Source organism: Podarcis bocagei (assembly GCF_964188305.1).
Source record: "Podarcis bocagei genome assembly, chromosome: 18".
Taxonomy (NCBI): Eukaryota; Metazoa; Chordata; class Lepidosauria; order Squamata; family Lacertidae; genus Podarcis; species Podarcis bocagei.
In genome coordinates, this window is record NC_138144.1 from 8784243 (window position 1) to 8811997 (window position 27755).

A 27755-nucleotide genomic window follows, 5' to 3' on the forward strand; every position below is an offset into this window, starting at 1 on the left:
GAGTCGTTCGCAACTGGACTTAACTGTCAGGGGTCCCTTTACCTTTAACCTAAACAAAATATCCCCCAAGATATTACTGCAAAGGTCAGAAGGTGGAGGAGTGGAGGAGAACACCCTCTCCACTTCTGGAACAACCAGTTCAGCCTCTACCAACCTCCTGGTTGGACTACAACTCCCATGAGCCCCCAGCCAGCATGGTGGCGAAGGCTGAAGCAGATTTGCAAGCTTGCCACCTTCATGTTCTGGAAGCTGCTTAATTGCACTTCCTCCTGTTACAGCCTGCAGTTGGAAAACCGCAAAAAGCATCAGTTTGTCTGCAAGCCCCACCAAAGCGCAGTTGTCTATAAATAGGGACAGGCCCGATTGCTCCATGACCAAAACAAAAAAAATAAGCTTTAGAAATCCCTTTCTCACTTTCCTGCAAGAAACAACAACACAGGCGGCATTGCTCACACCGTTTCAATGGCAACCTGGGCTGGAAAAGGTTTGGTCTCTTGCCATTCCCTCTAAGGAGCTCCCATTTTATCTTCACAACAGCCCTGCCAAGTGGGCCAGGTGTGGGGACTGCAATCCCCAGAAGTTGGGGTTGAGGGTGGGAGTTTGCAGCTTAGCAATGCCTGGAGGACCACAAGGAAAACGATTCTAAAATGTTCACCAACTGCAGCTGTGTCCTGAGAAACTCACAAGCAACCCATGAGTGCAATCAGCCCTTTCCTGCTGTTTCCCCCCTATCCATTGCATGGGGTTGGACTAGATGACCCTTAGTGTCCCTGCCAGCACTACAATTCTTTGAATACTCATATTCCTTTCAAAGCCACCCTCAGCCTGGGGGTATTCAATGGGTTGTATTCAATTATGCCCTACTCAGAACAGACCCACCAAAAGAAAATAAAGCTAAGTTAACTCCAATGGGTAAGAGCTAGGGGTGAACCAAATGGAGGAAAAAACTGAATAATATAATTTTAGAATACTTAACTGTGAAGATACATAGAATGAAAGCGTTTAAGGTCAGTGAGAAAGAGGAGGATTGGTTTGAGACGATATTGAATGATTTGAGCAGGTTTGAACAAATTGAGGCAATTAAAATGTTAAAAATCAACCTTGTGGAAGGAGGAGTGTTAAGGTATATAGAATTGTACATATGGTTGATTTGAATATGTTATTATGGGTACCCAATGTATCAGCCACCTGGGGGGGGGGTTCACTGTTTGTGTTTTGGTGGTTACTAAAAAATTATATATATATATATATATATATATATATATATATATATATATATATATATATATATATAAAAGTTAACTCCAATGGCTTCTAGTCAGAGTAGGACTGACTCCCACCCCTTAGTTCAGACATAGGCAAACTCCAGCCCTCCAGATGCTTGGGACTACAATTCCCATCATCCCTAGCTAACAGGACCAGTGGTCAGGGATGATGGGAATTGTAGTCTCAAACATCTGGAGGGCCAAAGTTTGCTTATGCCTGCCTTAGTTCAAACCATGCTCTAGGGAGCCTTGTATCAACACAAGGGGCACATTCCCTCTGGGAAAGCCTACTGCATGCAAGTGGCTGACGGGGGCTAAAGAGGGCAGAGCGCCACAGATGTGAGCCTTGTTTTGTACAGCAGAGAGCACAAAAAAGGCAAGTGGTTTGCACAAACACACCCCTATGTCTCCCCATCATGGCAAGAAAAAAGGCATGATCAGAGCACATCCCAGCCAGACAAAAGGACATGGAACTGCCTGGAAAAGGAGTATGACTTGGGGAGCATTCCAAGGGCCAGAAACAGGGGCATAGAGGGCTGGCATTCAACTCCCTGGGTTCCAAGCCAGGCATAGGCAAACTCGGCCCTCCAGATGATTTGGGACTACAAATCCCATCATCCCTAGGCTAACAGGACCAGTGGTCAGGGATGATGGTGAAGGGCCTCAGAAACAGAAATTCCAGCATGCTGTTATCAAAGCCACTGTTACAAGACGGGCAAGGCCATAAGCAGGCAGACAAACAAAGCCTGATTGGATAAGAATGGAAAGTCTCACTCTCTGTTTTTTTTTGTATAGTCTATAAAAAGTGGGCGCACCCTGACTGGGGTGTGCAGATTGCGAGCTTATCGCTCTGTACCTTTGTTCTGCATATGCATTTCAAATAAATCCTGTTGGATCCTGCAAGGTTGGCTGCCACTTCGTGTGAAGCTGTGCTCCGGGGACCCAATAGCAGATATGGAACAGTTGCAGTCCCAAAACATCTGGAGGGCCGAGTTTGCCTATGCCTGCCCAAAGGGTTTCCCTAACACAGAAACCAGATGCAAGGAGGACAGGAGATAGAGCTGCCTTGGCAGGCATTTGTGCAACTGGAGCGCAACGGCACATTTTTGGCCCAACACCACACACACCCCAAAACCTTTGTCTAATGCAGTCCACAAAAGCCTTTCTCTAAACAGCAGCACAATCCTGCACATGGCTATGCAAGAGAAAACCCCCAGTGAGTTAAATGGGGCAAGCCACATTGAAAGGGACCACAGGAAAAGACAATCCATTGGGCCTATCTAACTCAGTGCTGTCTACACTAACCGGCAGAAGCGCTCCAAGATTGTCCAGCTCTGCTGGGAGATGCTGAGGGCGGAACTTGGGACCTGAACATGGAACCTTATGTATGCAAAGCTTATTTCAACCTTTGATTCCTCCTTTTTAAATTCATTATAGCTGATTTTCTCAGCCGCACTGTATTTATTTTCATTTCCTGGAGATATTCTTCATATGGAATTGATTCTTAGTGCAACTACTCTCCCCATTTAGCCAAAGATATAATATATTAAAAAAAGATGAGCTGCATTCAGCCGGGAACCCATTGAAGCAAATGGACCAAAGTTAGGCAAGTTCATCGACTTCTCAATATGCGATCCTTTGCATGCCTAAGCAGAAGGAAATCCAGTTGAATTCAATGGCCCTTACTAACCAATGCACCCGTTTTCTTAGGAATAAGTCCCATTGAACTCAATGAAACATACTTCTCAAAAACTTAAAATTTTCAAGGGGGAGCAAGACTGTTGTGCAACAGGCTGGAAACAGTCACACACCCGGAAGCTGCTTGTTTCTGCTAAAACAGGCTCCCACAACCTGCCCTCCAGATGTTTTGAAACTGCAGTTCCCATAATCCTTGACCACTGGTCCTGTTAGCTAGGGGTGATGGGAGTTGTAGGCCAAAAACATCTGGAGGGCTGAGGTTGAGTAAGCCTGTGCTAAATCCGAGGTGGAGCAGAGCAAACCTTGACCATGTCAATTTCAGTGGGATTTCTAGCCACTGGGGTTGAGGCGCTCATCTCGCTTTATTGGCCGAGGGAACCGGCGTTTCTCTGCAGACAGTTTTTCTGGGTCATGTGGCCAGCATGACTAAGCCACTTCTGGCGAACCAGAGCAGCGCACGGAAACACCGTTTACCTTCCCGCTGGAGTGGTACCTATTTATCTACTTGCACTTTTGACGTGCTTTCGAACTGCTAGGTGGGCAGGAGCAGGGACTGAGAAACGGGAGCTCACCCCATTGTGGGGATTCGAACCGCCGACCTTCTGATTGGCAAGCCCTAGGCTCTGTGGTTTAACCCACAGCGCCACCCGTGTCCCTTGACATTGGCCATTACCCCACATTAATAATACTACTGATGCTATGCTACTTGGGAGCAAACCCCAGTAAACCTAATTGGGACGTCCTTTCCCACCTGAAGGCATGGCCAAACTTGGCCCTCCACCTGTTTGAGGACTACAATTCCCATCATCCCTGACCACTGGTCCTATTAGCTAGGGATGATGGGAGTTGTAGTTCCCAAACAGCTGGAGGGCCAAGTTTGGCCATGCCTGCCTGCAGAGGTTTTCGCTCTGCACCACGCCACAGGGATGACATGGAAGTCCGTGTATAGGTCTATAAATGTTTTCCCCCCCCCTTCCCATTCATTGCAATGAATGCTCGTACTCCAGGGTATGTTTCATGAATCTGTGTGGCAGTTTTTAAAAATTGTGTGGTCAGCCACCCACCGCTGCAGCCCTTCCCCTACAACGATCTGGCAGTTAAGTCCATCAGGCTTAACTGAAAATAAAAATTTTTCTTCCAGTAGCACCTTAAAGACCAACTAAGTTAGTTCTTGGTATGAGCTTTCGTGTGCATGCACACTTCTTCAGATAGGTATCTGAAGTATTCTTCAGTATTCTTCAGATAGGTATTCTTCAGTATCTGAAGAAGTGTGCATGCACACGAAAGCTCATACCAAGAACTAACTTAGTTGGTCTTTAAGGTGCTACTGGAAGAAAATTTTTTATTTTGACTATGGCAGACCAACACGGCTACCTATCTGTAACAGGCTTAACTGAGTAGACTTGGAAGGGCAGAATGTACTCTGCTTAAACAATGAACAGTATATTAACAGTATATGAAGGTTAACAGAAAATTGCAACTTATTTTCCCGCTATTCGATATACACCCTGACTTTGAGGGTGACGGGGGGGGAATTCCAGCACCCCCCACCACGCTGGCAGCCGACCCACCCCGCAAACACTTACCTGGGGGCAGATCGCCTTGAGATCCACCACACGGTCCACAGTTGCTTTTCGGATTTCTGTCTTAAAAAGGGCACTCACCTGGTTTGCTTGTCTTTTTAAAAAAAATAAAACTTCTCTCTCTTTCTCTCGGCTCTGCTTCTTTGCAAATCCGAAGACGGGGAAAGCGCGCCTTTTCCCCTTCCTCCGATGGAAAAATTAATAAAAAAAATAAAACTGTATCACTTAATCCCAAATGCTTCCGTTTGATCCAGGTATAGATCTCACGTGGCAATATTATGCATATTATATTGTATATATTTTATATGTATATATATGTGAGTGTCTATAAAAAAGCTGGAAGCGAAAGGTCCCCCGCAACTGGAGCAGCCCGCGCAAAATGCTCCTTTTTTACGCCTCCAGTCTTTAGAGTTTGGCGGGGAAAGTTGCTGTGGGCCGTTCGGAGCCTCCTGATTGGTCGGCGGTGGCGGGAACTGGGAGGAAGTGGGCGTGGCTTCATCCCGGCTCACTGGCCATTCCGGCTTGCCGCTCGGAGGGTTGAGTGCGCGTGCGCGACGAATAATAGCTCAGACACCGACTGATCAAGAGATTGCTTAAAACGTTCAGCTTGACTTGGTCACCCCAGCTCTGGAAGCTGTTTTGCTTTCGCCTCATGAGGTTGCAAACCCTCTACTCACTTACCTGGGCGTAAGCAGCGTTCAGTTCAATGGCAGTTACTTTTGAGTAGGGATGTGCAAAAGTTAATTTAGTTTGCATTTAACAATGAATTTATCAAATTTGCGTTTTCTGGAACTGTGAAAACACCACCCATTTGAAGCAGAAGTCTTCTCCCAAATAATATTTGGAATTGTATTATTAGGTGTGCTGGGAATTGGACCCCTGACCATTAGGTCCAGTCGTGGCCGACTCTGGGGTTGCCGCGCTCATCTCGCTTTATTGGCTGAGGGAGCCGGCATACAGCTTCCGGGTCATGTGGCCAGCATGACTAAGCCGCTTCTGGCGAACCAGAGCAGCGCACAGAAACGCCGTTTACCTTCCCACCGGAGTGGTACCTATTTATCTACTTGCACGTTGACGTGCTTTCGAACTGCTAGGTTGGCAGGAGGAGGGACCGAGCGACGGGAGCTCACCCTGTCACGGGGATTCAAACCACCGACCTTCTGATCCGCAAGTCCTAGGCTCCGTGGTTTAACCCACAGCGCCACCCACATCTTACCTGGTTGCTTTTGATCAGTCCTTTAGGTCAAGTTTCCTCACTTTTCTTTTTTCATTAAAAGCTGAAACACACACAGAGCCCTAACAGAGATGAACTGGTGGGGAAACCATTAAAAAATACAAAATAGTGTGTGTCATTTTAACAGGTGAATTTCTTCAAATTTCTTCAATGAGGGGTCTTAAAAAATATGATTTTGGGAGTGAAGAATTCAAATCTGCTGCTGTTTTTGTGACTGAACAATGTTTAGCCTAGTAAGTCTACATTTGATGAAGAAGCACATAAACTGTTTCCGGGAAACCAAAGAATTTTAATTTTACCCTGTGAAAATGTCAGGCAATGCTAAATAATAATATGTAACTGCAGTTACTTGGCAATCATTTTTAATTATTTCTGTGCAATTTTACCCACATTTTACTTACCAGGCAAAACTAAATTACTGTATATTAATGTAACCAAAGTTCCTGTTACGGCTAAAATCTGGGTGCGGGGTTACTCTGCCACCCAGCTCATCGGACTAAGTCCGTGGGTCCCTGCGGAAGAAAATGAGCTCAGCCGGACACAGGAGCAAACGGCAGAAGGTCCAAGTTTATTGCGCAACAGGTTCAAGGCGAGATTGAACCCAGAGAAAGGGGTGACATGAACTTTTGAAATTTCCCTCCATATCCCAGAATACAGTGCAAAATACATCCCAGTTACATCATGAATACATTAAGAAGAGGTTGGGTTACACAGATTAACATATGGAGGAGGGAGGGGTGAATATGCAGAGAGCTGGAGATATGCGCAGATAAGCACATCCTGAGAAGGCAATGGTCCATGTTTGCATAGTCTGTCACCTGGCATCGCCTGGAGGAAGGGTTTGGCAGAGTGATTGTGACTGGATTACTTGAGAGATTATGGAGGACAGGGGAGGGGTGATGGAGTCCTAGAGAAATTGAGCAAATATATTGTAGTGAAGAAGACATGCCCCCCCCCCTTCCGTAACAGTTCCCAAGTCATGTTACAACTTTTTGGCACCCCTCATTTTTTGGAATTTGAAAGCTGAAAAATTCAATGCACCCTAATACAACCACAATGGGAAGATATTTCTAAATATCTTGTTTTGTCTAGCATGCCAGCAAAGTTTTAAAATGTTCTGCTTTATGTCAAACCTATAGACTTCAGACTGCCTTGCTACACCCTAATTAAGCATGCTGACTTGCTCAAAATGGCTAAATCCCATCATTTAATTTGCATAGAGGCCTTTTGGTCTTCCAGTATTATCCTTCCAATGTTATCTTGACTACCATAATCATATCAAAGAGTGAAACTGCTGAAAGAGTCAAACATGTCCCAATTGTATTCATTCAGGATTTTGAAGAGAGGCAAAGGCATTACTGAAAGTCTTAAATCTATTATTATTATTAAATTTACTCAGCAATGCTGATTGCTGTTATCAGCACAATTGCTGATATGAGGAGTCACTGTGCTAATTTTGTAAAAGTTTAAGCCCTAATTTAATTGTCGTGGACTGTGCTTTTTGCATTCATTGCCAATTAGCATTCTTATCTCCCCCTTCATTCCTGGCAGTTTGTTAACTTTTCATGCATCTTGGGTCCTCCAGCCTGCAAAAGCTTGCATCAGAACACATTTACTTCTTATAACAAAGACCAGTGTAAAATTAAGTGTTAAAAGCCTGCACACATCACTACAGGGGTTAATACAATCATCTCAGGAATAACCACCATTTGTCAAATATTTAATTATCACTGATAAATAACAAGTCTCTTAAAAGGCACTGTGAGGCTCTTTGATTTTCTTTGTTGCCACACTGGAAATACTGGAACAATTTTGTTGAGCAAAAAAGAGAAAAAGACGATGGATCTCTAAAGGTAAAGGGACCCCTGACCATTAGGTCCAGTCGCAGATGACTGCAGTTGCGGCTCTCATCTCGCTTTATTGGGCAAGGGAGCTGGTGTACAACTTCCAGGTCATGTGGCCAGCATGACTAAGCCGCTTCTGGCGAACCAGAGCAGCGCACGGAAACGCCGTTTACCTTCCCGCAGCAGAGGTACCTACTTATCTACTTGCACTTTGACGTGCTTTCGAACTGCTAGGTTGGCAGGAGCTGGGACCGAGCAACAGGAGCTCACCCCGTCGCGGGGATTCGAACCGCCGACCTTCTGATCAGCAAGCCCAAGAGGCACAGTGGTTTAGACCACGGTGCCACCCGCGTGGTCTACTGGGGATTTATTATATAGAACTGCGGTGTCCTGAGTATGAGGTTCCTGTCTCATGTCTCGCACAGAGAACAAAACCTGTGAAGCTGAACTTAAAATCCCAGAAATGTCACACCCATAGGCGCCGACTCCATGGGGCCTGAGGGGGCCCGAGCCCCCTCAAAAATTCGTTTGGGGGGGCTCTGCCCCCCCAATAATCTCGGGCGCCCCTCCAGCAGAGCGCCATCACCGCCCCTCCCCCAGCCCAAAATGCACAGGGTCGGGCTGCATGCCTCCTGCCCTCCCTCCCGAGCAAAAGCTCCACCCAATTTCCTTCGGAGCTGATTAATAGGCGCAGCACGCTCTCCCCTATTCGCTCACGAGGAGGCGGCGCCACTTTATCTGCATATTCATGAGCTTATTTATTATTCATGAGTTTTCACGGGCTCCCCCAATGTTTTTTATAAGTCGGCGCCCCTGGTCACACCCACGCTATATATTTAAAAAACATTTCTACTGTGCTAAGAATCCTGGAAATTGTAGTTTACCCCCAGCAATGCTACAATCCCAAGCACCTTTAACAGACTTCCCAAGGTTCTTTGCAGGGGAGCTATGCACTTCAGGTGTGCTTTTTTTTAAAAAAAAAAGATATTTATTAAAGTTTCCAATTTTTTGCAAACAAAAAGAAAAAAGCAAACATAAAAAAGTTAAAAACACATAAATTTCACAACTTATTTTCTCATAACATATTTCCCTGACCTCCTCATACCTCCCCTTCTTGCATATCCAGTTCAAATTATTTGTGCAGCAAATCCATATCTCAAAGCATTACAGCTTTAAAAAAAAAGAAAAACAAGAAAACACCTTATTTTCTCTCCAACATCTTAGGTTATTATAACCTTAAATTCTTACTTATAAAAAGAAAACCATTTTATCATATTCCTTTGTACCATTACAGCTAGAAACCACTTAATTTCAATCCAACATCATTCAACATTCCTTAATTTTACATTATTTTTGTAGATAGTCCTTAAATTTTTTACAATCTTCTTCTGCCGACTCTTCTCCCTGGTCACGGATGCTGCCAGTCATTTCTGCCAGTCCCATACAGTCAATCAGCTTCATCTGCCATTCTTCCAAAGTGGGCAAGTCTTGCATCTTCCAATACTTTGCGATGAGTATTCTTGCTGCTGTTGTAGCGTACATAAAAAAAGTTCTATCCTTTTTTAACACCAACTGGTCGACCATGCCCAAGAGAAAGGCCTCTGGTTTCTTCAAGAAGGTATATTTAAGTAGCACTTCAGGTGTGCTTTGGATTCATGGGGTGGAAGGATTTGGCGGGTCAGAAAGGTAACCCATTGTTGGCATCCATCAAGAGACAATGGATTCTGCCTCCAGGGGTTAAGTCAAACCACTGCGTTAGCCAGGGCCGTCTTAAGCATATCCGGCGCCGTGGTGCACAGATCTCTCTGGCACACACACACACACACACACACACACACACACACACAGTTTCCCAGAGTTGTCAACCTTGACTGTTTTTTTAGGGAGTGGACACCACACTTACACAATATCTCTAATAAGCCCTTAGAACAAAATAAAATGAAAAGGCAGAAGAAAGTCTAATGTAGTCCTCAATTCCAAAGCAAGACTCATCCAAGACTCAGCAGTTCTTCTAATTCATCCTCATGACTCAAATCACCACATATCAAAAAGTTAAAGCAACCACCAGTTTGTTGTTCTTTTAATAAATTGATAAGGACACAGAGAATGACGTTCCCGGCCAATTTGTGTTTAAGTACAAAGATGACGTTTTCAAATATTGTGGGGTGGGGGGGGTGTAAAGCAGTGACATCCTGAACCTAAAAAGGACCCAAAACTTGGGTCACAAAGGCTGCAGCCCCAACTGCACTTACCTGAGAGTAAGCCCTGCTGAATCTAATAGGACCTTAAAACCTTGTCCCTTGCCAGAGGTACTTGTTTTTGTTTTTTCGTCGTTTAGTCGTGTCCGACTCTTCGTGACCCCCTGGACCAGAGCACACCAGGCACTCCTGTCTTCCACTGCCTCCCGCAGTTGGGTCAAACTCATGCTGGTAGCTTCAAGAACACTGCCCCACCATCTCGTCCTCTGTCGTCCCCTTCTCCTTGTGCCCTCCATCTTTCCCAACATCAGGGTCTTTTCCAGAGAGTCTTCTCTTCTCATGAGGTGGCCAAAGTCTTGGAGTCTCAGCTTCAGGATCGGTCCTTCCAGTGAGCACTCAGGGCTGATTTCCTTCAGAATGAAGGAAATCAGTATCTGAAGAAGTGTGCATGCACACAAAAGCTCATACCGATAACAAACTTAGTTGGTCTCTAAGGTGCTACCAGCACCTTATAATTATTCGACAACAGACCAACATGGCTACCTACCTGTTCCTTCAGAATGGATAGGTTTGATCTTCTTGCAGTCCATGGGATTCTCAAGAGTCTTCTCCAGCACCAGAATTCAAAAGCATCAATTCTTCAGCGATCAGCCTTCTTTATGGTCCAGCTCTCACTTCCATACATCACTACTGGGAAAACCATAGCTTTGATTACATGGACCTTTGTCGGCAAGTGGTGTCTCTTGTAGTAGCCAGAGGTACTCCCCTCCCCTAATAACCCATAACTCCCCATACCAAGTAACTTGACTATTCAAGGGCTTTAAATGGTGTCGCCATTGGGTTCCCTGTCAGGAGTTCAGCCTACACTCAAGTAGGACCCTGGCAGATACACATGCCGGACTGGCATGTTCTCTCCCTCCTGGTCGATCGTTCAGGAGCTTCATAAGCTTGCTTCTGCCTGAACATCACAGCGACCAATGCCAACAGACATCGGTACACTTAGGGATCCGCAGAGTCTTCGCAACTTGCGTGACAGACCTCAGCAAGTCAGCATTTTGGCTAATCTACTTTATTTACATATAAACACACACGGAGCACTGCAACATGGCTCCCTCTCTCTCTAGCATCAGACAGCAAAGAAAAAAAGGACAGAGGACAATAGTCCCACTTCACGGAACACAGTAACACAAACATCCTGTCTCCGTAACTTCCCACTCTGTGGAGTCAAAACATATACCGTCATGTGAAAGACAACAATCCCATGACTGCAATCACAGAGCAGGAATTCTAACATTCCCTCTGCAAGGAGCTGCTCTTTCTTGAAACACACTGTTGTGACATCACAAGCCCTTTTGACATCATCCAACGCAGCCCTTGCAGGGATTCTAGACATCGGAGGGAACAGTCTCCGGAGCTCCTTCTGGGCCACCCATGTCGGTGGTGAAGTCTATCGAGCTGGTGATTCCGAAGGATGTGTACGTAGCCGGCTCGGTGGTGGAAGGGCAACTGGTTCTCAGCCTCCACAGCACCCTGGTGGACCCCCTGGTGAAAGTCGAGCTGATCGGAAGGGGCTACCTTGAGTGGATCGAAGAGACCGACGTCGAGAAGGACTACAGCCAGCCCGGGACCTGCGTCAACAAGGCAGATTACGTCCACAAGACAAAAACTTTCAAGATAGAGCGTGAGGAAAGAGGATTGTCTGTTGCTGCTTAAACCTTTTATTTGTGCACAAAAAATGGGGAGACAGATCTTAATAGTAAAAAAAATTGAGACCATACCATACTGTTTACAATTAAAATGCTGGCTATTCTTACCTCAGTTACAGGTTTAAAGGGTTCTACAATATTTTATTTGTCTGATGGACACTGTCAATTATGGGTCAGATCTACTATATAATATTCTAGGCAGGGCACCAAACTGCAAGGGTTATATTCATAGAGAACCATATTCTTTTAACATGTAATTGAAAAATGTACATGACATCCTCTTGCATTCTTTCTTTACTATGTCGTAGGACACAGGTAGAGATATAAATACATAAACGAGAACAAAGTTGTTCAGTCGCAATAGATTTCTGGGGTGTGTGTGTGTGTGCTGAACAATTATTTTTTTTTCTGAAAAGGGGGCGGTAGGCCAAATCATTTTGGGAACCTCTAAACTAGCCTCTAATCACGTGGGTATCGCCGTGGTCTAAACCACAGAGCCTAGAGCTTACCGATCAGAAGGTTGGCGGTTCGCATCCCCGCGACAGGGTGAGCTCCCGTTGCCCGGTACCTGCTCCTGCCAACTTGGCAGTTTGAAAGCACGTCAAAGTGCAAGTAGATAAATAGGTACCACTCCGGCGGGAAGGTAAACTGCTCTGGTTCACCAGAAGTGGCTTAGTCATGCTGGCCACATGGCCCAGAAGCTGTCTGTGGACAAACGCCAGCTCCCTCAGCCTGTAAAGCGAGATGAACACTACAACTCCAGAATCATTTGAGACTGGACCTAACCGTCCAGGTGTCATTTACCTTTACCTTTAATCTAGCCCAACTCCCTGCAAAAGCAACTCAGGAAGCTGCAGTTACAAGTTGCCTATCTCTGCAGCCACAGCAGGCGCTATGATTCTCCAGCCCCAGAGGTGCACTCTGCTGTTATCTCAAGACAGATGCCAGCAATTTATTTTTTTTAAATAAACAAGGCCCAGGTTTGAAAACGAGACTTCCCTCCCCAGATGTGGATTGCAGGACCTGATAATGAACGCAAGAGGGCCTCTGAGCACAGGAAGAGAGCCATTATAGCCAAGGAGTCATCATAACAAGTTCCCTAGTATCTTTCACAAAATGAGCACCTTGGCCTCCAGGCAGAACCAAAATAAGTGTGTAAAAGAAGGTGTGTCGAATTAACTTGATTGCAAGTTAGCTTGATTGCAAGTTAAGAATTAACTTGATTGCAAGTTAATGGGCTACAGTCTCCCATGGGCTAGACAATACTGAGCTAGCTGGACCAGGGGCCTAGCTCTGTCTATTTGTATTCAGAACAATGAGGACTGGAACCTTACTTTAATTTTAGGGGAGAGGCTGTAGCTCAGTGATAGAGCGCAGAAGGATCCGAATATTGCTCTAGCCTAGTCCTCACAGGGGCAATTTCAAGCCAGTGGCTTCCCAGGGCTCACACGTCACAAAGAGCTCCAACCAGAGAAAACGAAGAGAAAGTGAGAAGAATTTCTTTTTGGCCTGCAGGGAACTGGCTGGGTCCGGGTGTCCACCCTTTTGATTTCCACTTCGTCTTGCCTCCCAGGATCCCCTCCACCTTCACTAGCCGGGTCGGACGAATCAGCTACTTCCTCCAAGGCGTCTGCGCAACGAGGGAGCTTATTCTCCGGAAGCAGAAGAAGTACCTACTGGTTCAAGGGATCTCCGTCTTCAGGCAGGACGTTGTCATATCGGAGGTCAGTCTCTCAGAGCTGTGGGTTCAAAGCGAGTTGCATTGCAGGAGAGCTGGACAACATGAGCCCATGGGGATTCCTTCCAACGCAACCGTTCTATGGGTCTACGACTGAATCCTCCCTTCCCTTCTTCAGCTTGGCCAAATTCCGTTTTTCCGCTATCCACGGACACCACAAATCTTCTAAAATTTCGAAGTCCATTATTATTATTATTATTATAGTCGTGCCTTGGTTTTCGAACAGCTTGCTTCTCAAACGTTTCGGCTCCCGAATGCCGCAAACCCGGAAGTGAGTGTTCCTGTTTGCAAACTACCGTATTTTTCCATGTGTAAGACTAGGTTCCCCCCCCAAAAAAATAGTAAAAAAAATACGGGGGCCTCTTATACATGGGGCGCCATCTCCCCCCATTTTCTTAAATATGAGTCCCCCAAAATAGGGGGCGTCTTATACATGGGGGTGTCCTATAGACGGAGAAATACGGTATTTTTTTTTGAAGCTGAACATCCGAAGGGGCTTCCTCAGCTTCTGATTGAGTGCAGGAGCTTCCTGCAGCCAATCAGAAGCCACGCTTTGGTTTACGAACATTTTGGAAGTCAAACGGACTTCCGGAACTGATTCTGTTCGACTTCCAAGGTACGACTGTATTATTATTATTATTATTATTATTATTATTATTATTATTATTACTACTACTACTACAGTGGCACCTTGGTTTATGAACTTACCGGTAATCCGTTCCGGAAGTCCGTTCTTAAACCAAAGCATTCTTAAACCAAGGTGTGCTTTCACATAGCAGCAGGGGACTCAGTTTACCAATGGAACACACTCAACAGGAAGCAGAACATGTTCCGCTTCCAAGGCAAAGTTCACAAACCAAAACACCTACTTCCAGGTTTGTAGCGTTCTTAATCCAAGTTGTTCATAAACTAAGCTGTTCTTAAACCAAGGTGCCACTGTATTATTGTTTCATATCCTACCTTTTCTCCAAGGAATTTAAGGTGGCATGCACAGTTGTCCAGATCCCCATCATTTTATCTTCACAGCAACCTTGTATAATAGGTTATACTGAGAGTGACCAGTGACCAGGCCAAAGTCACCCTATGAGTGAAGACTCAACCCTGGTCTTTCCCAGGTCCTAGTGTGACACACTAACCACTACAGAACACTGCTGAAGTTTTAATGTTGTATTTGATATGAATAAGTTTCATTTATGCTCTGTAGTGGACCTACATTTTGGGGGGATAGCTCCAGAAGCGACTTTTGTCCACCTCGCTTTAGAAAAAATGGGTCTAGTAGACTCAATTTGAGTCACACGACTCAAATGGATTTTTGGTATATATTTCAACAATCTCAAAGAACCATCGTGCAAGGTTTGGTTAAAACCAGCACAGTTTTGAAAGGTTCAGCCTGCCATTTGATTCAAAGGGGTGCCCAGGGATATCCCAACATGAGCTAAAATCTCATTGATCTCAGGAACCATCATGCAGAATGTGGTTACGGTCTCTCAGGAGGTGCTCAAAATGCGTAACAAACATGAGATAGATTAGATCACGCTTCCTTAACCTCGGCCCTCCAGATGTTTTGAGACTACAATTCCCATCATCCCTGACCGCTGGTCCTGCTAGCTAGGGATCATGGGAATTGTAGGCCAAAAACATCTGGAGGGCCGGGGTTGAGGAAGCCTGGGTTAGATGGATGATGGGTGATTTGGCCGCGGCCTGCTTCAGTGACAAGGAAATTCTTCTGTTTCTTACATTCACCCGGTGTTTGCATCCCCTTTTCTCCCGCTGCCCGATGGCTTTGAAGTTCCCCTTGGTGGTGGAAGTCGAGAAGGCCCTTCTGTACAACTGCTGCTTCAAGAGCTCCCCCATCACCCTGCGCCTCTCCCTTGGCAAAAACATCTACGGGCCAGGAGATGACATCACTTTCACGACGGAGATCACCAACCGGACGGGGAAGTCCATCAAGAAAGTGGTCTTTGCCCTGCACACCGTGGTCCTCTACAAGGCCTTCAACCTCCGGGCCGAGAAGCGCACTTTGGAGCAGCGGGAGGAGATGATGCGGCTGGAGTCTCACATCGGGAAAGGGTCCCCCTGCGAGGCCACCAAGATCAACAGCACCCTCTCCCTGCCCAAAGTCATGTCCGTCAGCAGCTCATGGAAGTCCGACGACATCATGGATGTCGGGTACGAGTTGACGGCCACCGTCCACTTCCCCTGGAGCATGAGCACCTTGGTGGCCAAGATCCCCATCATTATCCGGAATGAAATCGCAGATGTTCAGGAATAATCCAAAGAGTGTTAGGGCGAAGGATCATGGCTCCACCACTCCAGAGACTCCTTTTACCAAGAGATGTTCATAGTTTTTGGAACCACCCAGGTGAATTAAAGTTTATGTTTACGTTTTCATGACCCTTTCTGGTTCTGCTCTTGGCTTCTAAGAAAATGACACATTGGGGACGTGGGTGGCGCTGTGGGTTAAACCACAGAGCCTAGGACTTGCCAATCAGAAGGTCGGCGGTTCGAATCCCCGCGACGGGGTGAGCTCCCGTTGCTCTGTCCCTGCTCCTGCCAACCTAGCAGTTCGAAAGCACGTCAAAGTGCAAGTAGATAAATAGGCACCGCTCCGGCGAGAAGGTAAATGGCGTTTCCGTGCGCTGCTCTGGTTCGCCAGAAGCGGCTTAGTCATGCTGGCCGCATGACCCGGAAGCTGTATGCCGGCTCCCTCGGCCAATAAAGCAAGATAAGCGCTGCAACCCCAGAGTTGGCCACGACTGGACCTAATGGCCAGGGGTCCCTTTACCTTTTACACACACAAATATATGTAAATAGTGAGATTTATGTCTGTTTGTTTTGGGGGAGCATCAGCTGCCTCAGGAGCCTCTTTGAGGTCCAAAAGTCAGGGTAGAAAGAAATCATTTTGCAAGCATAAGAATATAAGAGGAGCCTTCTGGATCAGCCTAATGATCAGACTGTCTCGCCATAGTGGTGCGTGCTCTGGTTGCTTGCCACTTGGACTACTGCAATGCGCTCTACGTGGGGCTCCCTTTGAAGGTGACCCGGAAACTACAACCAATCCAAAATGCGGCAGCTAGACTGGTGACTGGGGGCGGCCGCCGAGACCATATAACACCGGTCCTGAAAGACCTACATTGGCTCCCAGTACGTCTCTGAGCACAATTCAAAGTGTTGATGCTGACCTTTAAAGCCCTAAATGGCCTCGGTCCAGTATACCTGAAGGAGCGTCTCCACCCCCATCGTTCAGCCGGACACAAGTTCAGCCCTGAGGGCCTTCTGGCAGTTCCCTCATTGCAAGGTTACAGGGAACCAGGCAGAGGGCCTTCTCGGTGGTGGCACCCACCCTGTGGAACGCCTTCCTACCAGATGTCAAGGAAATAAACAACTGTCTGACTTTTAGAAGACATCTGAAGGTAGCCCCGTTTAGGGAAGTTTTTAATGTTTGATGTTTTATCGTGTTTAATATTGGAGCCACAAAGAGTGGCTGGGGAAACCCAGCCAGATGGGCAGAGTATAAATATATTATTATTATTATTATTATTATTATTATTATTATTATTATTATTATTAGCCCACCTAGTCCAGCATCCTGTTCTCACAGTGGCCAACCAGATGTTCCAATTGGAAGCCCACAAGCAGAACCCAAACTTGTGATTCCCAGAAACAGGAATTCAGGACATTACTTCCTCTGATGGTGGAAAGAGAATGTGGTGATTGTGGCCAGCAGCAATTGACAGGTGTATCTGCCAAGAATGTGTCCAAACCTTTTTAAAGCCATCCAAGTTGGTGGCCAACATTATCCATCCTTTTGATGCTCCACCCCATATCTGGCCATCCTCGAAGCACGAATTATAACTGCACCTCCCTTCCACCCACACTCGTAAGAAATCAGTTGTTTACTTTTTCAGCACCCTGCATAAAACCTTTTTTGTTTCATTTAGGCAAGCTTATCCAGATGTGCTTTATCTCTTTTTTAGCTGCTTTTGACGTTAAATGATCTTTTCAATGATTTTAAGTACAGTGGTGCCCCGCAAGACGAATGCCTCGCAAGACGAAAAACTCGCTAGATGAAAGGGTTTTGCGCTTTTTGAGCTGCTTCGCAAGACGAATTTCCCTATGGGCTTGCTTTGCAAGATGAAAACGTCTTACGTTTTTTGCAAGTTTGTTTCCTTTTTCTTAACACCGTTAATACAGTTGCGACTTGACTTCGAGGAGCAACTCATAGAACGTGGTGTGGTAGCCTTTTTTGAGGTTTTTGGTGATTTTTGAAGCTTTTCCAAAACTTTCCTGACACCGTGCTTCGCAAGACAAAAAATTCGCTAGACGAAAAAACTCGCGGAACGAATTAATTTCGTCTTGCGAGGCACCACTGTACCTATTTTTCAGCTGGATTCTTATCAATGATTTTAACATTTTCTTTATATTTTTCTAAACAGCTTAGAGGTTTTGTTTGTTTGTTCACAATCATGCAGCATTTTGTTAAATAAAAGGTGATCATTGTAACAGAGGAGATTTTCTCACCACTGACAACAGGGTTCTGAGGTTGATCGTTGGTGACCCCCCCCCCCGCCTCAAATCAAGGGCTGCAAACACACCATAAAGAGGGGATGCGGGTGGCGCTGTGGTCTAAACCCCTGAGCCTCTTGGGCTTGCCAATCAGAAGGTCAGCGGTTCGAATCCCCGCAACGGGGTGAGCTCGTGTTGCTCTGTCCCAACCTAGCAGTTTGAAAGCACACCAGCACAAGTAGATAAACAGGTACCACTGTGGCAGGAAGGTAAACAGTATTTCTGTGCACTCTGGTTTCCGTCACGGGGTCCCATTGCACCAGAAGCGGTTTAGTCCTGCTGGCCACATGACCCAGAAAGCTGTCTGTGGACAAACGCCAGCTCCCTTGGCCTGAAAGCAAGATGAGCGCCGCAACCCCATAGTCGCCTTTGACTGGACTTAACCGTCCAGGGGTCCTTTACCCTTTTTTTTTTTTTACAGTAAAGCATACCTCTTGACACATAAACAGATCCCTGGAAGCTGTTATTTGCCCCTCAGAGAACTATGGTTCCCAGCACCTTTAACACATAGGAATAAGGGGGGCTGTGTGCTTTCAACTCTCCCTTCACTTTCATCTGCAGCTGCCCATATATGTTGGAGCTTTGGGTGAATCTCAGCTTTCAGAAGTGGGGTTTGCATGAGTTGACCAATCTGGGACTGCTCAATTCCCTGCCTCTACCTGTCTCTGTCTGTCTGTCCATCTCTCTCTCTCTCTCTCTCTCACACACACACACACACCTGAAGATGAGAGGTCTCATCTTCTGAGGGAACAGAGGAGCAAGCACAGCCGCCTTTTTTCTCTAGCCCTGTTAGTTCGAATAGAACAAGAAATAATAATAATAATAAATTTTATTTATATCCCGCCCTCCCCAGCCGAAGCCGGGCTCAGGGCGGCTAACAAATCATTTTCTTTTCAATGAAGATGATGGATTTTTCGGAGCTAGCCGACCTGACCGGAAGAGTCCGCGGCCAGAAGGAGGAGGAGTACCAAGACGAATGGAAGAAATTCAAAGATTATTTAGTCAAATATGTTAAGATACAGTGGTACCTCTGGTTAAGTACTTAATTCGTTCCGGAGGTCCGTTCTTAACCTGAAACTGTTCTTAGCCTGAAGCACCACTTTAGCTAATGGGGCTTCCCGCTGCTGCCGCACCACCGGAGCACGATTTCTGTTCTCATCCTGAAGCAAAGTTCTTAACCTGAGGTAATATTTCTGGGTTAGCGGAGTCTGTAACCTGAAGCGTATGTAACCTGAAGCATATGTAACCCGAGGTACCACTGTAACTTAAATAGAATTACCGGTACTTGCGAGTATCAGATTGGCCTAGGATTTAAATATGTGATGTTGTAGAACACTATGGATAAAAGTCAAAATGAAAAGAAAGAAAGATGTTAATGGACCAAGTAAATTTATGTGAAACTAGTTTTGGAAAACTGCTACAATGATTTATATGGAAACTCAGCCAGGGGGATTCGAGGAAGTCACCCAACAATGATAACAAAAGTGGAATTTTTACAGTTTGGGTATATGTTTGTTTGTTTGTTTTCTTTTTTGTTTGTGGATATGTTTGTTATAAATTTGGAAAACTAATAAAAAAATTCAGAAAAAAAGAAATCATTTTCTATTCAGGCTGGCTATTTCCTGCAACAAACAACTTTGTGATTTCCTCACCGGCAAGCCTTCCTCTCTGCCTGTGTTTGCAACAGGTAAAGTCTACTCTCTAAAACTGAAGAAGTGTGCATGCACACGAAAGCTCATACCAAGAACTAACTTAGTTGGTCTTTAAGGTGCTACTGGAAGGAATTTTTTTTATTTTCTCTAAAACCGAGATTGCCTAGCCCTAACCGAAAGGGCTTCCATAGGTAATTGACCCGGATTATCCCATTTATACGCCCTTGTTTGGGGAGCCGGGACTCCTCCTACTGGACGGTTCTGGGATCTGTCCCCTCTCACCTAGTTTCAAAGTCCAGGCAACCACTTGCAAGGAGCAAAGCGCACTGGAAGTTTTGCAAGGCGGTGCTGCGATTCGTACAGATGTTGCAATGTCCCACCCCCAGTTGTTGCTCCTGGGAAGCTGTGGGGAACTCCCTGGCTGAGCGCCTCCCCTTCCACCCATCACATGCCTCTGGCAATTAGCTATATTAGAAGATTTCAGGCGCGTCAGCTGGGCACAGGACTCTTCCGGGACCAAGAGGAAGAATCATAAAGGGCAGGTAAGGCTGGTGGGGTATTGTTCTGGGACAGGGGCAGCTTAATGGAACTCACTGGGAGACCTTGGGTCTCTGTCTCTCAGCATAACCTACCTTTCAGGGTTGTTGGGAGGAAAAAATGGAGAGGGGGAGAACCTCTTCCTTCGAAGGGAATCTAGGATAGAAACTGTAACAGCAACCCAAAAAATAATATGGTGAGATGTAATTGTGCTAAACAGGTACATAGAAATGGGACGACATTTCAGTGGCGTCCGAGAGAACCAGGAGGGTTAGCTTAAACTTTGAATAACTTTCTGTGCCTATTTAACAATGGGGAAAAAACAGCATTTCCCCAGATCTCTCCCAAAAAGGCACTTTGCATATTGGTGTTGTGGGTCTGTGCCTGAGATCTTTGAAACGTCTAGCAACGCCCTTAATGGGGGTTGTGTTTTACCAGGCATGCAGGGGTGTGGGGGTCTGCAAACTAGAGCAGTCCCCGATACTACACAAGCATTGTTCGATCTTTGTATCGTCACCCATGTCTCAGGAACATCCAGTTTAAGACTACAGTACTGCAACTCAGCCTAGAGATGTGATGGCTTTGAACCACATTTGGAGAAAATGGAAGCCAGTTGCAGGATTCCCCTGCTAGGTTGATGTAACTGGAATATAATATCATTCTGGTTTCCAGTGGGGTGACTAGCTCCCTCCATCAGTCTCTGAGCCCAATTCAAAGGGTTGGTTGGGTTTTGAACTTTTAAAACCATAAATTAGTCCAGAAATCGGGAAGATCCTTGCTCTCTTATGCCTAATTCCCTAGATCAGGGGAAATAATAGGACCGCTCTATTCTGCCTTGGTCAGACCCCACCTGGAGTCCTGTGTCCCGTTCTGGGCAGCTCGGTTTGAGAAGGATATTGACAAACTGGTCTTGAATCGAGCTTTATAGGGAACACTTGAGGGAGCTGGGGATGTTTAAACTGGAGAAGAGAAGACTTGAGGAGTGGTAGGCTCGCCACCATAAAATATCTGAAGGGCTGTCATAAAATCAAGTTTGGGCAGGACTCAAACTAATGGATTCAAATGACCATAAAAGAGATTCCATGTAAACATTAGGATGAACCTCCTGACAGTAAGAGCAGTTTGACGAGTGGAACTGACAACCTCAAAAGATGGTTGCGGGTTTTAAAGCAGAGATTGGATGGCCATCTGTCAGGAATTCTTCAGCTGTGATTCCTGCGTTTCAGGGGGTTGGACTAGATGACCCTGAGAGTCCCTTCCAGCTCTAGAATTCTATGGTTCTATGAATATATTATCATCTCCTATCCCCTTCCCCATCTTCCCACTATCTGATGTTTGCTGAGTGTCGTATGTGGGTTGAGGGTCTTTCAAGTGGTGGCATGGGACCCTTGGGATGAACTACTAGATCAGTTCATTGAAGTTCACAGAGTTAGGTCAGGAATCTCTGAACTACACCCGAAAGTGGTTTCCATAATTGCCTGGTGAACTTAGCACGTATTAAATTCATTTTAGGGCAGAACTTTGAAGGATTTCCAGTTCAAATTCATTCTTTCACATTTCTGGCTCTTTACACTCTTTCGAACCTTGAACCTTAAAGATCAGAACTGCTGCTTGGACGTTGCATTAGTCCTATGTGAAATCCATACTTTGGCACAGCAGCTTAGAACATTCTGAATGGCTTGCACCCTTTTCTTGCTACATCCGGGATGGGGAGCCTGCGGCCCCCCAGATGTTACTGGACTCCAACTCCCATCAGCCCCAGTCAGAATAGCCAGTGACCAGGGCTGATAGGAACCGTTGACTTAACAACATCTGGAGGACCACAGGTTCAGGTTCTCTGTCCCTGATCCACACCTCAGGACTTGAATACAGGTGTGGCGAGCCTTTGTCCCTCCAGATGTTGTTGAACTACAATTCCCATCAGCCCTGGCAAGCATGGCCAATGATCAAGGATGATGGGATTTGTAGCATCTGGAGGGACAAAGGTTCCCCCTACAACTTAGCACAGTGTTTCTTAAGCTTGGGTCTCCAGCCGTTGTTGGACTACATCAGCCCAGCTAGCAAGACCAGTGGTCAGGGATGATGGGAGTTGCAGTCCAGCAACAGCTAGAGACCTAAGTTTGAGAAACACTGTTTAGTACAGTGGTACCTCGGGTTACATACGCTTCAGGTTACATACGCTTCAGGTTACAGACTCCGCTAACCCAGAAATAGTGCTTCTGGTTAAGAACTTTGCTTCAGGATGAGAACAGAAATTGTGCTCTGGCGGTGCGGCGGCAGCAGGAGGCTCCATTAGCTAAAGTGGTGCTTCAGGTTAAGAACAGTTTCAGGTTAAGAACAGACCTCCGGAACGAATTAAGTACTTAACCCGAGGTACCACTGTATTAAGACTTTGGTAGCCTGAGCAAAAGCTTGTTCTATAAGAAATTTGCCTGTTTTTAAGGTGCCCACAAGACTATTGTTTTCACAGCATGGTTTAGACTTTCCTCTTTTGGGAAATGGGCTGCTAGTTAACCTGAGGACAGGTGTGGCGAACCTTTGCTCCTCCAGAAGCTGCTGAACTTTCATCATCCTGGCACGCATTGGACAATGACCAGGGATGATGATGAGTTGTTGTTGCAGAGCTACCCATGGAGGGACAAATGTCCTCCACCCCTGCTCTCCCTAATAGTAGGGCTGGCCAGAATGGAAATATGCCTGTAAGCTTTCGTATGCACCAGGGATGGGGAAAGAATGGCCCTCCTGTTGTTGTTGGACTCCAACTCCCATCAGCCCCAGCAAGCATGACCAATGGCCAAGGAGGATGGGAGTTGTGGTTGAGCAACAGCTGGAGGTCCAAAGGTCTATCTCAAGCATTCCTGTTCGTTGTGTCTTATTTCTGGTGGCTGTGCCGCCTTGCGGGTCCCAGAGAATGACAAGGCAAGGGGACGGATCCTTTACATGGCGGGTATGGAAGGCACATTCTGGAAGGACGCCCTCGACCTAATTATTCCCCCGCCGCAAAGATGCGTGGGTGCCTTTCAGATCCTTGCAGCCGACTCACTCCATCAGAAGCTATCATTACCTTCCTATCCCGCAAGGGACTGATGAAAGGTGCGCCACAGGTTGTTAGCAGCCAATTGTGTAACGAGGAACAGGCTGCTTTACTCGTAAGTGGGCGGGTAGGTGGATTTGGGCTTGAGGTCCAATGAAGGGAGGGGTGTCCACTAATTCCACAAGCCTGTTGACCATCCTTGAATCCTTTCCTGCTCCTCCGCCGAATGCAAGACCTTGCCCTTTGCTGAAACCTAGGCATGGGCAACCTTTGACAATATTCTTGGGGCCACCTGCAAAAGTGGACAGAGCAATTAATGTACTGTAAATGTTTCAGGAGTCTACTTTCTACACACAGACACACACAGAGAGAGCGCACTATCCTTGCATCTAGACAAGCAAGGGGCATGAGGATGCACACACACATTTCGGCAGGCTTGGGGGAACCCCCAGGAGTGCAAATAATATTTAGGGGAGGCACGAAGCCTTGGTGGGGCAGCCCCCAAAACAGACCAGTGAGGACTGAGCATTCTCAGCTGCCATGGGATGGTGGCTGACTGGTGGGGGTGGGGGGTGGGGAGAAGGAATGGAGAATGGAGAGGAGGGATAATGGATTGGAGTATCTGGAATATTGAAGCACAGAGCACCACGCTGCAACACTTGGTTGCAGTCCTCACTTGCAGCACTCACTTATTATGTGCAAGGTGTGTTACAAAAAAAGTACCGAACTGGTTTGACAGGTCCCTGATGCTAAGATGTATAAGACTGAATCAGATAAGTGCTGGAGATGCAAAGAGGCAGTGGGAACATTCTTTCATATGTGGTGGACTTGGAAAAGGGTAAAAGAGTATTGGGAAATGATCCATAATGAATTGAGAAAAATGTTTAAAAGTACCCCCCCCCCAAAAAAAACAACAACAACCCAGAGTCCTTTCTGTTGGGGACAAGTCAGACTGAAGTTACCAGGTGTCAAAAAAATATTATTTATGTATGCCACTACTGCAACCCGTGTTTCGTTAGCCCAAAAATTGAAAATGAGTGAGGTCCTAACCAAAGAAGAATGGCAACTTACGTGGACAGACTATGCACAACTTGCAGACTTAACGTATAGAATAAGAGAACAAGAACATCATACGTCTAGAAACATTTATTGAATATCTGGGGGGAAACTACAGCTGAAAACGGTGGCAGCATTAAGATAAATTCACCAGTGTAAATAAGTTTTGATGGATGCAATAATGGAACACTGAATGGTATAGTTTTTGTAAAATATGCAGAGATTTACAATATGCAAAATGAACCATGGAAAGAGAAGAAGTGAAGTCATTGATATCTTAAGGGTGTAAAAGTGAGTACTTTAAATTGTAAAACAGGAAATTTAATTAAAATATTATTTTTAGAAAAAACAAACAAACCAAGATATGTCCCTGCTCTGAAGTGGCTTACGATGTAAAATACGCACAGGAAAACAACATAGTTGGATACCAGTGGCTCAGAAATAACAGCAGGAGAGAGTTAGGGTAAGGTTACCAGTTTTTTTTCCAATGAATCCGGGGACACTTTTCAACTTCAATGGATTTTGTATGTGGACTTATTTGTAAATCCAGGGACTGTTCCCCGGGAAACGGGGACGTCTGGTAACCTTAAGCTAGGGACCTCATCACCAGCTTTTGGGCTTCTGAGAAAGACATCCAGTTGACCCCGGGGGAAAACAAAATGCCCGACTAGATAGTCCCTTGGCCTAATCCAGCAGGGCTCTTTTGTTGTTTCATTTGTAGATCCCTTCGATGCCAAAATGGTTTCTGAGTAGTAAAGGTAAAGGGACCCCTGACCATTAGGTCCAGTCCAGTGACTAAGCCACTTCTGGCGAACCAGAGCAGCGCACGGAAACGCTGTTTACCTTCCTGCCGGAGTGGTACCTATTTATCTACTTGCACTTTAATAATAATAATAATAATTTATATTTATACCCCGCCCTCCCCAGCCAAGGCCGGGCTCAGAGCGGCTTACAAGCAATAATAAAAACAAGTTAAATGATTACAACTTAAAAACAACATTAAAAATACAACATTAAAATATTGAAACATTAAAATGTAGCCTCATCGCAGGAGGAGAAGGAAAAGAAAAAAGAAAGAGAGGGAGGGAATCAAATTTGACGTGTCACCCCGTCGTGGGGATTCGAACTGCTGACCTTCTGATCGGCAAGTCCTAGCCTCTGTGGTTTAACCCACAGCGCCACCCGCCTCCCCTGGTTTTTGAGTAAGTTTGCGATAAAATATGCAATACATTGTGTTTGATTTCTTCCTGTCCCCTTCCCCTTGTGTGTTGTGGGTTGTTGTTTTTTAAGATTGTAAGTCTGTACGCGGGGCCTGCCTTGTTTTAATAATTTAATTGCATGTGAGTCGGTCTCGGGACTTTTTTTTGGCTGAACAGTGGGGTGCAAATGCTCTCAATAAATGCATACAGTGGTACCTCGGGTTACAGACGCTTCAGGTTACAGACTCTGCTAACCCAGAAATAGTACCTCGGGTTAAGAACTTTGCTTCAGGATGAGAACAGAAATTGCACGGCGGTGGCAGCGGGAGGCCCCATTAGCTAAAGTGGTACCTCAGGTTAAGAACAGTTTCAGGTTAAGAACAGACCTCCAGAATGAATTAAGTTCTTAACCCAAGGTACCACTGTATATGTATACCGTATTTTTTGCTCTATAAGACTCACTTTTTCCCTCCTAAAAAGTAAGGGGAAATGTGTGTGCGTCTTATGGAGCGAATGCAGGCTGCGCAGCTATCCCAGAAGCCAGAACAGCAAGAGGGATCGCTGCTTTCACTGCGCAGCGATCCCTCTTGCTGTTCGGGCTTCTGAGATTCAGAATATTTTTTTCTTGTTTTCCTCCTCCAAAAACGAGGTGCATCTTGTGGTCTGGTGCGCCTTATAGAGCAAATAAAATTAAATTCAAACATTCAAACATCCTTAGTAAAAATATACAGCGAAATAAACAAACAAGAAGCATAACAGTTAGAATGGTTTCTTTAAAATTAGTTGAAGCAATGAAATCACAAGTGCACTTCAGGGGAACGCTTGTCTAAACAAGTGTGTCTTCAAGAGCAAGTGGAATGACGGGGCATCTAATATTCCAGCATGGATTAGAGGAACGGTGTCGTGTGTGTTTGTGTAGCACGGGTGGAGGAAGCAGAGCTGAACAGGCCACATTTTGTTAGGACAAGGTTCACCTGCCCACAGCCATCTACCAACCATCCACCCATCTCGGTCATGCCACCTCTGTCCCTGAGGAAAACAAAATATCATTATGAGGTTACACAACTGCATTGCCCAATCGCCCCAGTGTTGGATCAGGTGATGGAGCAAAAAAAAGCTCCAAGGCACAAAAGATGGACAGATGTCCAAGTCAGATAAGACAAGCTCACATTTGCTTGATGCTTTAGATGGAGACGATGATAGGTGTACTTTGAAGTTCAAGTCAAGGGGGAGAGTCATCCCCACATATACGACGGGATGCCCTGAAAGCAGCTATGCAAGGTGGGAATGGCTAAGATTTTAAAACATCGAAATGTTTAAAAAGAGCGTAAGCTACCTGAGAGCTCTTCTAGTTCCCCTTCTGCTTCAGAGTCTTCATCCTCATCCGCTGAAGATGAGGAGTCTGGCCCCACGCTCATAGAATCATAGAATCCTAGAGTTGGAAGAGACCACAAGGGCCATCGAGTCCAACCCCCTGCCAAGCAGGAAACACCATCAGAGCACTCCTGACATATGATTGTCAAGCCTCTGCTTAAAGACCTCCAAAGAAGGAGACTCCACCACACTCCTTGGCAGCAAATTCCACTGTCGAACAGCTCTTACTGTCACCGGGTATCTCAAAGCTGAAATATGGCAAATCCAACAGCTTTTTTGGGTGCATGCTATGTTTGGATAGATCCTTGGCCCACATTTAGAATGGTTTTTTTATGACTTTGGGGAGGAGGCGCCTATTCTACACCAACGGAAGAATCCAAGAATCACCATAATGCTAACATCTGGCAGAAACCTAGAATACATAGCTGTCAACGTTTCCCTTTTTTAAAAGGGAAATTCCCTTATTCCGAATAGGTTTCCTCGCAAGAAAAGGGAAAAGTTGACAGCTATGCTAGAATAATATAGACCCATATATTTACTTAATCTGAATCAAAAGGAGATTACTGCTATTCTCACCTCTAGACTGAACAACCTTACCACTCTAGTATCATCAGTCCAGATGATACCAGGGTGTCATATATCATTGGATCTAGCCCACAGATTTCTGAATAGTAGGACAGCAGAGTGAAAGGAATAGTAACCAGTTGGTTTGGTTTTGATCATGCTGGACTTGCATAAAGCATTTGACCAGCTGGAGTGGCTGTTGCGTCTAAATTTTCTGAAATTGCCTCATCTGAGAAATAAACTTGTGGGTGCTATTACAAAATCTCATAGTACCTCAAGGGCAGTGATGAGAAACAATTATTTTAATTTCTCTTTGTCTGAACTTCGCACAGCTGCAAATTTAGTTTGTATCATTGAAAGTGGTTGTGGCATTCTTGCAGAACAAGCTCATTTCTACCACCCCCAAGCCCATAAACCGATGGCAAATTGCACAGGGGAGCGTGGACCAATAGGAACATCTGTGTAAACATCTCAGAGCGTTTACTCACTAAACGTCATATAACCTTC

The 27755-nt window shown here is 45.6% G+C and overlaps 3 protein-coding genes across 4 annotated transcripts in view; 2 read left to right on the plus strand and 1 right to left on the minus strand.

Moving 5' to 3' along the window:
* The window catches only part of UHRF1 (ubiquitin like with PHD and ring finger domains 1), a 33028-nt gene extending 28108 nt beyond the window's left edge, over positions 1-4920 (minus strand). The window contains exon 1 of the mRNA XM_081177701.1: positions 4628-4920. The gene's annotated coding sequence lies outside the window, so the exon portion shown is untranslated. The remainder of the gene's footprint in view (positions 1-4627) is intronic.
* Positions 1-27755, plus strand: part of LOC308577526 (perilipin-3-like) — a 183509-nt gene that overhangs the window by 140978 nt on the left and 14776 nt on the right. The window contains exon 1 of one of the 2 annotated variants that reach the window (XM_081177805.1): positions 19939-20026. The exons of the other annotated variant lie outside the window; for it this stretch is intronic. The gene's annotated coding sequence lies outside the window, so the exon portion shown is untranslated. Of the gene's footprint in view, positions 1-19938; positions 20027-27755 lie in introns of those variants that run through there. 2 annotated transcript variants of the gene reach the window in all.
* Positions 11191-15660, plus strand: ARRDC5 (arrestin domain containing 5). The gene is made up of 3 exons (XM_081177996.1): positions 11191-11503; positions 13044-13252; positions 15056-15660. Exons 1-3 carry the CDS (start codon positions 11254-11256, stop codon positions 15536-15538), a joined length of 942 nt encoding a protein of 313 aa, XP_081034122.1. The 5' UTR covers positions 11191-11253; the 3' UTR covers positions 15539-15660.